Genomic DNA, 15,701 nt, shown 5'->3' with positions numbered 1-15,701 from the left:
CAATACAGTGTCATTTTAACTATGAGGACAGCAATTTTATAATGATTAAAAGGTATCTTGTAAACATGATTTATGTTACATAGCATTTGCAAATAATTATTTCTTTTAAGAGATACTTTCAAAAATAGATATTTTCAGTGATTTGAAAGTACTGATTATAATGTTGCTCAAATAAGCGGTGAACTGTTTTAACAAATATGTATATTTTATAAATGTAACTAATAATTTTTTTTCTAAATGTGTTTTCCTAACAGATAAACTTTCAAAGTAAGAGGAAACATTTTACTTTTGGTACACCTGGGTACACTATTCATGGTAAATAGTATTTATCTGTATCTTTTTTTTCTTATAATTTCAGCCCTTGCCCAAATAAAGTATTAGACTTTGAAGTGGTCCTTCTACTAAACTGTGTTGCTCTTTAGTTATCTGTTTGACTAAGAGACTCAGTTGGTCATAACTTTACTCTGCTTCTAGGACTAGCTGCTTAAAAAATATGAGGTTAGCCTGCTTCCAGAAAACAATATAATAATCAATAATATATAAACATGTATTTAGTACAGGACCTGGGGTGCATATGCTCACTAAATATTAGTAATGGCAAAACCAGCAATTACGTTTGCGTCAAACTAATACTTATTTTCCCTTCTATTCTTCTCAGCAAAATGTCTGCACTGCTTTCAGTACCCAATGCTGAGACTTTTAATCACCCAAGCACACATTCAATTATTTCTTACCCAAACCAGTAACCAGTAGCCCATTGCTCTCAACATGGGACATCTGTGTTTGAATCAACGGTCCTCTGCAACCTAGTCCTGAAACACCAAATGCATTCCCTTGAGATGACTATGAAAACCAAACATTATTGAAGTTCTAGCCCTGAGCATGGCTGACTTGAGGTCAAGTTCAGTTACAAAAAAAAAAAAAAAAAATTAATAGAAGTGGAAAAAAATTAAATGATAGATTAGAAGACATATTAGATACAAGCACTTGATTGTTAAGTACCCTGAAAGGAAGAAAAATAAATAGAAAAACAAGAAAAAAAGAGTAGTAAAGAAGTCAGGAAAAAAGATGTTTAAAGGGTCAGGAAAAGGAGAAAAGGAAAGTTAAAAAAGAAAAAAAGCCAAAAAGTAAAGTCAATTGCAATTAAATCTGTTTTATGCCTGGCACACAGCTTACTATGTGCATGCTTTCTAAAGACTTAACGACTCTTTTTTCCCCCAACATATCTCCATAAACTTCCTGTACATATCTTTAATAGAATAAGTTGCAATTATTAGGATACAGAGGTTGAAAATATATGTTATTATATATAACACAACAATTTGATATATAAAAGTTTTGCTAAATTAGTATCATTCCCTAGGTAGGTTTATTTCTCAAGTAGTGATTTTGTGCATTTGTGAAATTCAGACTTTTTATTCAGGTACGTTTATTTTAAGGAACAGGTATGTTTATTTGAATGAAGTGGACTCAACTAACTTAGGTGTTCCTGTCCAAAAGACGTTGTTGGAATGAGCAGATAGGACACTTACAAATAAAAGTCAATTCCACACATCTAGTAAAAAGTTTAAGGAAATTACTAAATGTCCAGAAAATAAGTAAAAGTATCAAGTGTTAATCTCAAAAGATTATGTTAAATTTCTACTATCTTTTCCTCATAAAATTTCCAGACCAATATCAGAATATTATCCAGATAGAGTATTATTGTGTCCTAAATTTACTATTATTTTGTAAGCTGAAGGGGAGAGAGAATCTAAACAAAATTAGTAGGTTAGTGAAAACATAGAATGAATTAACTACTTTTAATGAAGCAATGGGTCTGTATGAAAAACTATTTTTTAGAAATCTGTGTGAATTGTAAACATGATGAAAAGATCTTCTGAGAAGATATTTCTGAACATATACAAATGACAACTTACATGTCAAGATGAAAGATTTTCTCAAAGGGAGCTGGAAGTTATATTGTAATAATAAATGCTTTTAAAGACACTGACAGATTAAAAGACCATAACATAAACCAAGGCTTTAGTTACTTAAAAAGCTTTTGGCAAAACAAACTCTACATCTGTAGTCTATGGTTCCATATTTGAAGCTAACAATTTATGTGGTTTTATCTTTTGAGATACATTTGGTCATTGGAAATTTAATAGTCAACAGCAGCCTCTTGAAAACTTCAGATTTGAGGAGCCTCCTGTGCGAACTGAAGAATTCACTGAATATAAAATTATAGTAATTTTAGCAGACTTAGAATCTAATGATTAACATTCATGCTGAGATTTTTCTAGATGTTGGCTAATATGTGTCCCTTAGATAAGTATATTTTAGTTTCTCTAATTTTTTTCTTATTGAAAAGTGAATAACTTTTAATATTTTTTTCCCAATAGTACTGTAAGCTTCACCTCAGTGCAATGATAAGTGTTTGTGTCTCTAAGCATGAGTTGGAACTTTTGAAAGATGAATTTTTTCCTGGAGATACACTGAATATACATGTATTAAAGTTTATATCTAATGGCATTCCAATCCAGAAGTAAATACTGATTTCTTTTACCACAGGTTAGTTCTAGGACTTTTCGTAAATGTAACTGTATAATACATAGTTTTGTGTCTAGATACTTTTGCAAGTCACAGGGTTTTGCAATTAACCCATGATGCTGTATCTGCCAATAGACTATTCTTTTTTATTGCTAGGTAGTATTTCATTATATGAGTAAACCACGGGACAATTTATCTGTTTTCCTCCTGATAGACATTTAGGTTGTTTGGGCTAATGTGAATAAAGCTGTCACGAACATGCTTGTGTATGTTGTTGTATAATGTATTTTCATTTCTCTTGGATAAATACCAAGACTTGTGACTGTTCAGTAATATGACTGATACATGTTTGTCTTTATAAAAAAGTCAAACCATTTTTTCAAGTGATGGCACCATTTTACACCATCACGAGTGAAGTTGTTCCAAATACCTATCAGTTTATGGTGCTGTGGTCCTAGAGTCAGCATTTTGAAGCAGTACCTTTTTGATCCCCAAGCTTTCTAATTGAAAAGGGAAAAGAGTATGTAGATACAACTACATATATATATACACACACACACACACATATTGGCATTGTTAGTAATGACAAAGAAATCTTTGAAATGTATATAAATGTTAAAGAAAATGAATTGGTCAGTAAAGGCAATATAGCTATATAATAAAATAATACACATACATTAATTGGACATTTTTATTTTCAAAAACAATTCAAACCTACAAAAGAGTTGTAAGTATATTACAATGAATTCCCATATATTGTTCATCTACATTCACTTATGTACCAATGATAATACTGCTTTTTTAAAAAATAGCAGCTACTTTACGGTATTTTAAAAGGAAAAAACTACAGATCACATTTCCCTTTAGGTAACAACATAATCTGCATGTATTACACAAAGAAAAATGTTCTCAGTGTTTCTCTCTGGATAGTAAAATTATAGGTGATGAATTATGTTTTTCTTTTTGCCCATGTATAGTTTATACACTTTTTACAAAGAGCAGGATAAGATAATAAAAGGAGCTATATTAGTTCTCAAGGAGCTATTTTCTAATATACGTAGTTCTTTTATTTAAATCCTAGGTTAAAGTGAAAATGTCAATCACCCTTGTGAATCTTTATCAAACTAGAGCAGCAGCCCACCTTATTTACGGATTGTACAATACCTTATTATTTTCGGATCCTATGATTATCTACTGAATATTACTGAAATCTCCTTAATATTTTAGAAGTCTGTATAAAGCTAGAAAAAACTATTTTATTTCAAGGTTGACAACTTTATGTAAAACATAACTGATAAATTAATACCTTTCATTTAGATTCTGAAATTTCAAAGTAAATAATTCTGGATTACTTTACTTGAAGAAGGGTGCTGTGGAATAGAATACTACTTTTGATGCTATGATTCTAAAATAGATTTTTCTCTCTAAACCTCACTACATCATGTCTATTTCAATCCAGGCTACTGCCATCTTAAACTCCTTCTGGAGTTACCATTGATTACAGAAGATAAATGAGTTAGAGTTGCTTGTGGATGAGATGGTTGCCATTGATATATGTCTACAACAATGTGCTATGTTTATGTGGTTATACAGTCTCAGAAAAGAGTTGTAAACATTAACACTGGACCTAAAATTTTCATGGTTTCTTGTATTTCACCGACGTTTATCGTATATGGCTTGTAGATTTAAAGCCAGAACTTGTTAAGGCACAATATAGATAAATAAACTATAAATATGAAAGCTCTTAGCCCAGAAACCAGAGGCACCTAGAAATAAATTATAGGCTCTTTTATATATTATAAAAGCTAAACAAACAAACAAACACAAATAAAAGATGAATTTATGAATGAATTACTTTATAAATAAATATTGACTAAAGCATTCATCCATAACAATATTCACTTCCTCTTCCCTACATCAGTGCAGTGTTTGAGCACCTGAAGGTAATTCTTCCTATTTGAGAATTCTTCCTTAGGCTGAATTGAAATCGTTTCCGTAAACCTTGAAGACATACATAAAATTACTATCCATGGCCCTTAGGAGAACTGTTTTTTCAGGGTTAAAATAGCTTAATGTTCTGCTGTTCAATTTATTTTATAATTCTCACCTTAAAATTATAATTTTGCAACTAAAAATACAGTTAGTAGTAGTAACTATGGAGAGATTCATGTCAGGTTATAAGACACTTAAGGCTATAAATTTGCAGGTGAAATTCCAGATCAAAGAGAAGGAGTAATCAGTGCCTTCAAGCCTTAGCAGCACTGTGTATTGAGTTGTGCTTCTGAAAAAGTGTATTTGCACTGAAAAATGCAAATTGTGGATCTTGACATTTGAAAAATTCATTATCAAAGTAAAGATATTGGAAACTTAGTTTTTGTACAATTTCATATTTTAAATAATATGGGGTTTGTTTAAAGCAGCATTCCTGTGGCCATCTTTCACAAGATGTCTGAAGGAAAATGTTCCAGAGTAAAATGAGTTTGGAAAAGGCTGCATGTTCTATTTAGCTTTGGATCTTTATAATGCAAGATAACATACTGAAGGTTCTACTTTGTATACCTTTCATAATGCACACTGGGAAATGCTTGTTCAAAGCAAGTTCATTGGTATATTTATTTAACCATTTATTTAACATTATTATTACGTTGATTACCTTTTCTTTCATTGAACCAAATAATTTTGTTAAAGATCCAAGCAAACCATTCAAATACAAAATTGTTTAATCAGGTTACAACTTAAAAAGAGAAATGGCAAAAACCAAGAATCCACAGTTTATACAACTTATCAAAAATAAGCACATAACAACAGATACTAAAATTACCTCAGCACTTATTCTTGAGATGGTTATTATTTTGTTCAGCATAAAACTGTTTAAATTTATTTCTTTATTAATTAAAATGCTATATAAACGTCATATGTCATAAGAACGAATATCACTATTGTAGTGTTATGTAAATTATTAATTGATAGCATTAATGATAGGTTTTTAACCAAAACATGTAAGACTTCATCAGTGTTTAAGGTGGGGAACAAAGCAACAATTTATCAGAGTAAATTTCATCTTTTAAATGGAAAAGTGTACTGTACTGCATTAATGATGCTGTTACAGAATTTTATCTAATCTCCCAACAGTAGTGATTCACTAATATCTGTCCTGAGTAAACAGTCATTCTTTCAAGTCCTGAAGAGGCCTGTGTCCAGTGTACCAATCAAAAAATTACAGACAAAAAGTAACTCAGCTTAAGCCATTTTAACAATGTGATATTAATTATGACAGTGTGGCTGAGTTCATAAACAGTATTTCAAGTTTCAAATTGTTTGGATTTCTTTTTGGTTACATAGTCCAAATATATAAATCAGCTGCCTTCTGAAAATTGGAGTTTTAAGCGGAATCTCACTAAGACTTCTCTTGTTATCTAGATCTAAATAAAAAGGGATTTACATATTGTCAGTATATACTGAACAGAAAACCTTGTAAAACAGTAATAAACTGGAGGGATGCATTAGTTTTAACACAAAGCAAAACCTTGTAAACTTAGGAGACAGATAAACCTGCCAATAGAATCACAATTTTAAATGTGAATCTTTATCGAAGTGGTAAAGCAGTGTAGAGAAGGATTTTAAGTCAGTTAATTAGTCTTTATGGTCACTTCTGTTGATTAGAAGTAAAAACACCAGCAGAAAGGAAGATAAATTAAGGACTACCCCCAGAAAAGAATTGCAATTCATGGTAAATAAGAAAATAGAATTTCTCTCATTAAAAACTAAACAAAACAAAAATATATAAATAAAACCCCCAAAATCTATGTCATGTGTCATAAAAGACAAGTTAACAGAATGTTTCAACATCAGTTGTACTGTTATATCTTACAGGAAGCAGAAGAGAAACTAAACTTTGTTTCAGTACTGAATTAAATTATCAAGAGCGGAGTGAGAAGACAGCTATTTTTATTTTACCACCATACCTTCTGTAATCTGCTACTGTATATTCGGTCAACAATTCTTGTGGAAAAAAAAGTTGCAAGTAACCAAAAAAAGAGTGTTTGGAAAAAATAAGTCTAAATTGTGTCACCAGTGAAACAATATAAAATGAAACAACAACAACAAAAACCCTTGAATGGCTCTATTGAGGCAGTAATGCCATCCAAACCCAGAGCAACACATGGACTGTTCATCTCACATTGTTTTCCACATTTTTTGCACAGTGACTATTTGTAACTACATGTATATGCAAAAGCATATTATGAAAATCCAGTAGCAGATAGAAGTCTTTGGTTAAAGTTGGAATAACAAACACATAAATATGAAAATGATGTAACAGGATGCGAGCAAAAATAGAAGACAAAGGAACGAAGGTACAGTAAATTAAGCGATTTCTGGTTAGGACTTTAATTCATTTGGCCTTTTCCCCTTTCAAAAGCTCTAAAAAGTAAAATATGCATGTGCTTTCCAAACAAAGTTACAGGCTTTCAATTATAAAATAAAGAAGTTCTCTAATTCTCTGGGAAATTAATATGCTAAATATCATCATTCTGAATTGACTTTAGTCTAAAATTCAACTATGACGTGTTAATGCAGTCAATACAGAGTCAGGTTAGAAACTGTTCGAAGAGATTTAGAAAAGTAGTGACATCTGTTCTAAAAGATGCTTGATGATGCATTTATATATTGATTTATATGTACACTTAAAGAAATTCAAGAAACATCTGTAAAGTTCTAAGCTATTTTATAGGATTCTGGATTTGGTGACCCTCTGCTGTTTGTTTCTCAGCAAGTGTTCAAGTTTCAACATGGCTCCCAATGTTTTGGTGTTTGCCCCCAGAAAGATGACTGGGGCCTTTTCTCTGATGCCTGACCCGAGGAAATTCTTTCAAATATTAAAATCATAGCCTGGTGGTATTGTTTCAAGGGAATATCTATCGATTTATCCAAGAGCTTGTACAAGCTCATATAACAAGGTTTAATTTAGATTTATTACAAGACTTAGTTGTTATTTTTATTATTCCAGAATACGTAAATATAAAGTCAAGAAAAAATAATAAATATATCTGTTACTTGAAAGTCAAGGCTCTAGTCACTCAATCAAAAATGCCAGACATGTATTGTTTTTATACCCGAAAGAATTGTGACATGGTCAGGCAGAAGGTAAAACAGTACAGTGGCTGTTGGAGAAGTAACCGTGTAAGTACCTCAGTAGACAAAGCTGTGGCATTTTAGTCGCCCTCACACAAGAAGAAAGGAGCAGAAGCATAACAACTTTGCACTCAATTAAGCACGAAAATGGGAATGAGCATTATTTCTTGTGATTTGAAGAGAAATACTGTTTTCTTGTTTGTTTGTTTTTTACTCGATTGAAGGATTGAGGTTTGAAAAGACAGATGGCTAAATTTGTTTAAGATTCTGAGTCCATTCAGTTTTTTGCCACTGTCATATAATGCATGTTTCCAAATTAAGCCAATCATATTTTCCCTTTCCTGTGAATTCTAGGATAGCACGTATCACACTCATCCTTATATCTTAGCTATTTATGCACATCTGAAGTTCTTGGTAAAATTATAAGCTCCTGGGCAACAGGGGCATTTCATCTGCTTATGATGTACCACAACACTTAAAGCAATGTTGTGCACATCTTGGGTTCTCTTTAAATATTTAGCACATCAGTAGGCTTTGCAACAAATGGGATATTCACAATGAAGAAATAATACTATAGACCAGTTTGGAGCTCAAAAACTCCAACGAATGTAGTTGACTTGAAATATATGTATGCATTTTGTGGTGCTTTGTATATAAAAAAAGTAAAACATGAAATTAAAGAAGAAACTACAAAATATCTTTGCTACTTTTTCAGAGACTTAAAACAACAACAACAACTACAACTACAACAACAACATTTGGCTGAGTGCGGTGGCTCATGGCAGTAATCCCAGCACTTTGAGAAGCCAAGGCAGGAGGATCACTTGAGACCGGGAGTTTGAGACAAGTCTGGGCAACACAGCAAGACCCCCATCTCTACAAACTATTTTTTAAAAAATTAGCTGGGCATGGTGGTGCATGCCTATAGGATTAGCTACCTGGGAGGCTGAGGGTGTCGGATTGCTTTAGCTCAGGTGTTTAAGGTTACAGTGAGCTATGATCATGCCACTTGCATTCCAGCCTGGGTGACAAAGTGAGACTCTGTCTCTAAAATTAAATTAAATTAAATTAAATTGAAAAAAACACTGTCTATCCTCTGCAAAGTTTTACAATACGGATGTAATTATTTAGTTTTAATTAGGTTGGCCAGTTTCTGGCAGATGCTGCAAAAGCAATATTTAAATAGAATATGGCTAGATGGACTGCTTTCATATGTGCAAATGCTGCAGGTTTTCCCAGAATAACCTGTTAGAAATTTCATTGCTATTTTCTTAAGACTTACAGAACGCTGCCTAAAATATGGATGATCAAATTCTGTTTTTCTAAAGGCAAAATCAATACATTCTGTGATCTAGAAAAGATGATTTCGAAAACTAAGAGCAGAACAGCAACATATAGGGAGAGGTGCATATGTGTTTGTTTTTTGCATCTTACTTTTAAAACTATTATTTGGAGATAAATCTTATCTTTAATTTCATAATCCACTTTGCATGAAGGCATTTGTGTTTCACTAAGAGGTCACTTACCTGTACATCTTTTTGTACATTTAAGGAGTCGATGGAAATAAAATTACAAAAAAGGGCTTTCATCCCCCCAAGAAATTAGAACTTAGCAAGTATCTCTTATTCCCTACTCAGTCAGAGGGACTGGCACTCCACTGATGTCTATGGAACATCCTAAGGTCTCCAGTAGAATAAATCAAGAAATAAATATATAATATATAATACACAAATATATACAATACTAAGTGTGTATGTGTGTGTGTACTTAAATGTTTGTGCATGACGGAATGTATAATTACAGTTTATAATGCTCCTTCAATACGAATACTGGATTAAAGTAAGTTCACCGTGTTCTTTATAATAAGGTGCTGGGGACTTGGGGCAGAGCAAAGTGGAGGAATAGAAGGCTCCACCAATTTTCCACCCAAAATGGACACCAATTTAACAACTATCTACACAAGAAAAAACCTTCATAAGAACCAAATACTAGGTGAGCACTCCAAGTACTTGGTTTTAACTTCATATTGCTGATAGGAAAAACAGTCTTGAATCACTAGTGACAAGCCTCCCCCCAGCGCCAGCGGCAGTTGTGTGATGCTGAGGGCGTGACTGTGATAGCAATGCCGTATATCTTGATTGTGATTGTGTATACATGGTTATATATATTTGTCAAAATTCATCAAGCTGTACATTGAAGAATGGAGTATCTTACTGTATGTGAATTATACCTCAATATATCCAGTAATCGTGACTTGAGTAATAAGACTATCATATCAAGATATTGTCTGATAGACCAGATACTGTGGGACTACCAACTCCTTGATTGGAATAACATTCTATAAATGTACTTAAAACTGGTGTTTGATTTGGGACAACCATTTTACAGTTTTGTTTCATATCAAGCTTGTAATCCATTAAAACATCCTATATGTATCCAGTTTCTACAAAATTAAATGCAGTACTTGATACTAATACTTTAAAGATTTCATCTTATGTATTTAAATCTATCATATGAACTTGATGAAATCTTTTGTAATCTACATATTGCTATACAAAGGATTAGATATTCTATACAGTCTTGTGTCATTTACAATTTAGTCAATATGCTTTTTTCACAAATCATCAGAAAAATGCAAATAAAAACCACAATGAGATACCACCTTACCCCAGCCACAATGGCCAATATTAAAAAGTTAAAAAACAGATATTGGCATAGATTGTGGTGAAAAGGGAATGCTTATATGCTGTTGATGGGAACGTAAATTAGTACAACCTCTATGGAAAACAGTATGGAGATTTCTCAAAGAACTAACAGTAAATCTACCATTCAACACAGCAATCCCACTACTGTGTGTATACTCAAAGAAAAATAAATCTAAATAAATTAATGAAATATCTTTGTCCTTAATCATTGATAAAATCTTCAACATTGGAAGTGAAGTTACATATGTTCTGGATGTTATCATTTTAGTTTTTTTTTATTTGAAAGAAACATTTTAAATATTTCTTTTAATTTTTACTACTGGTGAATTGTTTTAATTAAATCATGTAAATTACTGTAAAGTTTTGTTTTCTTCATATCTCTTAACAGTTATAGATTTGAGTGTTTATAAAATGTATAAACCTTTATATATTTGAGAGTTTTAAAAATATATAATTTTTAAAAAATGATGTGATATTAAATTTTTGTATGAATATATCTTAAGTTATTTAGATGCATTCCATAAAATTAGATATATATATATAAGTAATCCCCATTGCTTGAAATTACATTATGCTATCCTTTGCTTGACGTTGTGATATTCCTAACCTTCTAAATTTTTCTGTGAAACATGCACACATCCACACACAGACACATGATCTCAACAGAAAAAAATATTTTCTATACACATTCCAGTTCATTTTTAGATTTGTTAGTGTGCAAACATTTTCAATTATAGAACAGAAAAGATTCCTCTTCCAAAAAGTGAGGTACATGTTGACATGTATGTCATCATTTGTGAATCATCAGTCACCATTTGTGATTGAGAAACCATGCTGTATTCTCACATAATTAGGTTTAGATACTGAAATATTTTAGTCTTGTTATAAGATGTGCAAAGATATTTTAAATAGCATTATATTCTCAGAAATAACATTATGTAGATTTAATACTTCTTAATAATTAACTATTTCTATTTACCCATCAATTTCAATGATTAAATATCTTTCAAGATTCTCCAAATAGAAAACTTGTAACACACGATAAGAAAATGACACATTTTTAAACCAACCCTCCTCTATTTCTGGATACTTGAGATCACTATTTCTTCTACCTTAGAATCCACTCATTCAGAAATATCTTAAATTTCCGAGGGTGACATCCGAGGCTCGTTTGCTTTCGCAAGGTTTCCAGGCAGGTAAGAGTCAAGGATTTCAAAGTAGTACACAGAGCGGGAGAAATTAACTTACAGATATGGATATAATTTAGGCATGCACACAGGGGCTTGGCTGATTTTAAATGTACAGAATTACCTACTTCATGTTTCATAATGTCTTCTTTATTGTACTACATATGGAAATGCCAATAAAAACTATTAAGCTAAAAAATACTTTATGAAAGTTGTAAAATGTTAGTTTGCATTACACTTCAATCAAAAATATGGCTAATTCAAAGCTCTGTTCATTACCTCTCTCTTTTTCTAGTTCAGTTCCTGCAATACTCCCCAAAAAGTCCTGTGGGCATCTGAAAGATTGGTTCCACCATATAAATTAATAGACATTGAGGCTAAGAGGAAACCACCCCTAAGTTGTGGTATGATTGTTTTCATACTGAGAAATAGCACGTATTTTATCTGTAGTGAAATTCTTAATAAGAATGCAGAAATAAAAGTGTGAACTCTACTAATAAACAGGAAAAAATGTTCTGCGAAATTTTTTAAATTAGGTGAGAAGTGACAAAATATTTTCAAAAATAAGTAACTCCAATGAAACATAAAAAATATATGATTTTTCAGGATACTAAGAAAACATGTTTTCTTTTTCCACAAGTAATTTTTCAAACAATATTTTCTAAACCTTTTAAATTTAGTTATCACTATGTTCTTGCTCTCAGGGGGCCTACACAGCAGATGTAAAGATAGGACAGGTCTCACATTTACTTAAAACAAGAATGAAGAGGAAGAAATTCAAAAGTAACCAAGCTTATCATAAAATGTCGAGATTACAGAATTGGGAATTTGAGAGCTAAATTCATATATTTTTAAAAAATATATCTTCGTATACCTTCTCTATAACTGTGTGACTCATGTCTTCTAGAAATATGACCATAAAAGAGTAGCAAGTGAAGAATTCCAGAACATGAGAAATTAGTTAAGGTGTATTGATAAAATGTCAGCAATAGATCATTTCTTAACTTTGATGCATATTTAAAAATAACAACATTTGATGCATATTTAAAAATAAATGAAATAACAACATTTGATGCATATTTAAAAATAAATGAAAAAATCAAGAAATGTCAAAATATAGAGAAAAGGTCGGTTTTGCATAATCATTTGATACAATAGTGGTTCATCTTACCTCTACTACCAGCTGCTGAAGAGATGGTGATGCCACAGGATACAGACTAGAGTTCCCCCTTATGGGACTGTGGAGGCTAATATAAGCCACAACATTTTTCTGAAGAACCTTCTTGAAATCCTGAAATAATAAAAAAAAAGGATCTATCTGTAACACAAATAAATAGATTCTACTATTAATTAGATGTTGAATAATGAACATTTCATTTCGTACTTAAAATTATTATGTTGCATAATTACCTTCTCCTTTTTTTTTTTTCTTTCTTTCTTTTTTTTGAGACAGAGTCTAGCTCTGTCGCCCAGACTGGAGTGCAGTGGCGTGATCTCTGCTCACTGCAAGTTTCACCTCCCGAGTTCACGCCATTCTCCTGCCTCAGTAGCTGGGACTACAGGCGCCGGCCACCCCTCCAGCTAATTTTTTGTATTTTTAGTAGAGACAGGGTTTCACCATGTTAGGATGGTCTTCATCTCCTGACCTCGTGACCTGCCAGCCTCAGCCTCCCAAAGTGCTGGGATTACAGATGTGAGCCACTGCACCCGGCCATAATTACTTTCTTAAAAAAGTGATCTTATACTATTTAATAGTGTACACAAAGATTATAAAAGGATTTTAAACAAGAGTGGTAAGAGTTAGATATATAATAAACTATATTAAAGGCATGTTCCTGACAAAAGTCAAATTTTAAGAGAAAATCTTCAAAGGTTAACACAGTATGGATTTAACTACAGAATATGAATGCAACTTAATTTTAGAGTTACTGAATAAGAGGAGAGATATAGATAAACCACTTCAGTGATGAATAAAACCAGCCTTTTACTTTTGAAGCAATGAGCTACTCTGCACAAAATAACCCTGTGTTATCAGCAAAATGGGCCATAATACAATGTAATCTTGCAAATATTACCTTAAAAAAAAACCTGATGCATTTCATGCACACAAGCTGCACCAAATGATTCCATATAATAGTTTTCCACTTCTCTTCTGCTCCTTACCACACAAAATTGAAGACCACTGATCCTATTAAGAAGGACCACTAAGTCTTTCTGCTATTTTCCTGTTTTTTTGTGTAAGCATTTAACAAATAATTGTCATGGTGGCAGTTCTACAGAAATGTCCTAAAAGATTACATTATGTCATAACTTGGGAAAGTGTCTTTCTTCTTCTAATACTATGAAATGAAAGACTACAAGGACTCGTACACCTGCCAAATTGATAATGTCATCCTATTTTATTTTTATTTTTTTCATTGTAAATTGACAGCTTAAAATTGTATAATTTTATGGAGTACAAAGTGATGTTATGATTTATGAATATAATGTGGAATAATTAAATTAAGCTGGTTAACATATTCATCACCCCAAATACGTTACATTTTTTGTGATGAGAACACATAAAATTTACTTAACAATTTTGAAATGTGTAATACTCTATTATTACTAAGTATATTTGCCACGCCACACAATATATAATAGAAGTTTACCATTTTCTCCCCATTCCCTCCATACCCCAGGCTGAAACCACCATTCTACACTCTGTTACAGATGAATAGAAAAAGAAAATGTGTTATATATACACAATGGAATACAATTTAGCCTTGAAAAACAAGAAACTTCTCTCTTTTGTGATAACATGGATGGAATTGGAGAACACTATGCTAACTAAAAGAAGCCAGGGACAGAAACATAAATACTGCATGGTTTCACTGTTATCCATACTTTATGCTGAAAATTCAGCTATACCTCTGAAAGAGGGCTGAAAAGACAATCATTTAAAATTAGTAAACATTTTAAGTGCACATAAATGATGAATTTTAAGCTCGAGTAATTTTTCCATAATATTGTTCAAAAATATCTGTTACTTAAGTGCTATGAAATATCAGCTTCTATTAGCACACTACCATATAGACACTGTCTATATGTTAGTCTATATAATTCTCATGAGACTATATAATTATATAGTCTATATAATTATCTATAGACTATATAATTATAGACTATATAATTAGACTACATAATTATAGACTATATAACTATAGACATACAGACATTGTCTATATGTTAGTCTATGTAATTCTCCTAAGATAGGCGTTAGTAGACTCATTTGAGCAATCAAGTCTTAGGGAAGTTAATCTTGCCTAAGATGACATGTTCTATGGTAAAGAAAATTTGAACAACGACTTCTTTTACTGCAGCATCTATAATATTTCCACAATAGCCTCTGACAAATGAAGATTCTTCACAGAAGAAATGGTACTTTTTAAAGTATAGAACCTATTTAGCAAAATGTTATAATTTTTCTCAAAGATCAAGATCAGTATTAAATCAATTCTCTAATAATTCTGTCTATAAATTCCATTGTTAAGTTTATTGACCAACATCATCTAATCCTCTTAACTACAACTGTGGGTTTCCAGAGTTTTCTATGTAAGCAAAATTAAATGGGGCAATATGACATGTCAATAAGGGCTTTCCTCACTCCCTTTCACAGGGAAATATATTTAGAGCATAAATTAGTTTCAGTCTAACATAACCTCTTTCATTCTCAAGATTACATTTGACATGAGTAGGCAAAACAGGACAACTAGTAGTTTTCTAAATTTCTCTTCAACAGGATGTTTACAAAATGGCTTCATGAATTGCATTGAAACAATCTGGTGAGACACAGTAAATTATAAAGATACATTTTGTAAGCCAATAATCAAATGTATATTATTTACCATTTTCATTACTCATATGTCTTTGCCCGTCTAGTCACCTAAAATGCCAGTAAATGAATGTATATAATCAGTTGCCAAATGTAAATACATATATAAACATTCAAAGACATTGGTATTTAATTGTCCAAATAGGAATAACCCTTTTAACAAAATTTTTTCCCTGTGAACTCCCACATTGTAGTTATTGTATTTTTAGCATCATTGAGTAAGAAAATATGCAATTATCAAAAGGTACAATGACTTCATAAAAACTTAAA

At 31.7% G+C, this 15,701-nt stretch overlaps 1 protein-coding gene across 1 annotated transcript in view; it reads right to left on the bottom strand.

Annotated features, from left to right (window-relative positions):
* Nucleotides 1-15,701, bottom strand: part of NAALADL2 (N-acetylated alpha-linked acidic dipeptidase like 2) — a 959,155-nt gene that overhangs the window by 335,203 nt on the left and 608,251 nt on the right. The window contains exon 9 of the mRNA XM_032174021.2: nucleotides 12,729-12,848. Coding sequence (XP_032029912.1) covers nucleotides 12,729-12,848 — 120 coding nt within the window. The remainder of the gene's footprint in view (nucleotides 1-12,728; nucleotides 12,849-15,701) is intronic.

Source organism: Hylobates moloch, unplaced genomic scaffold, assembly GCF_009828535.3.
Source record: "Hylobates moloch isolate HMO894 unplaced genomic scaffold, HMol_V3 SCAFFOLD_13, whole genome shotgun sequence".
Taxonomy (NCBI): domain Eukaryota; kingdom Metazoa; phylum Chordata; class Mammalia; order Primates; family Hylobatidae; genus Hylobates; species Hylobates moloch.
The sequence above is the reverse complement of the archived record's forward strand: the minus strand, read 5'-3'. Positions and strand labels throughout refer to the sequence as shown.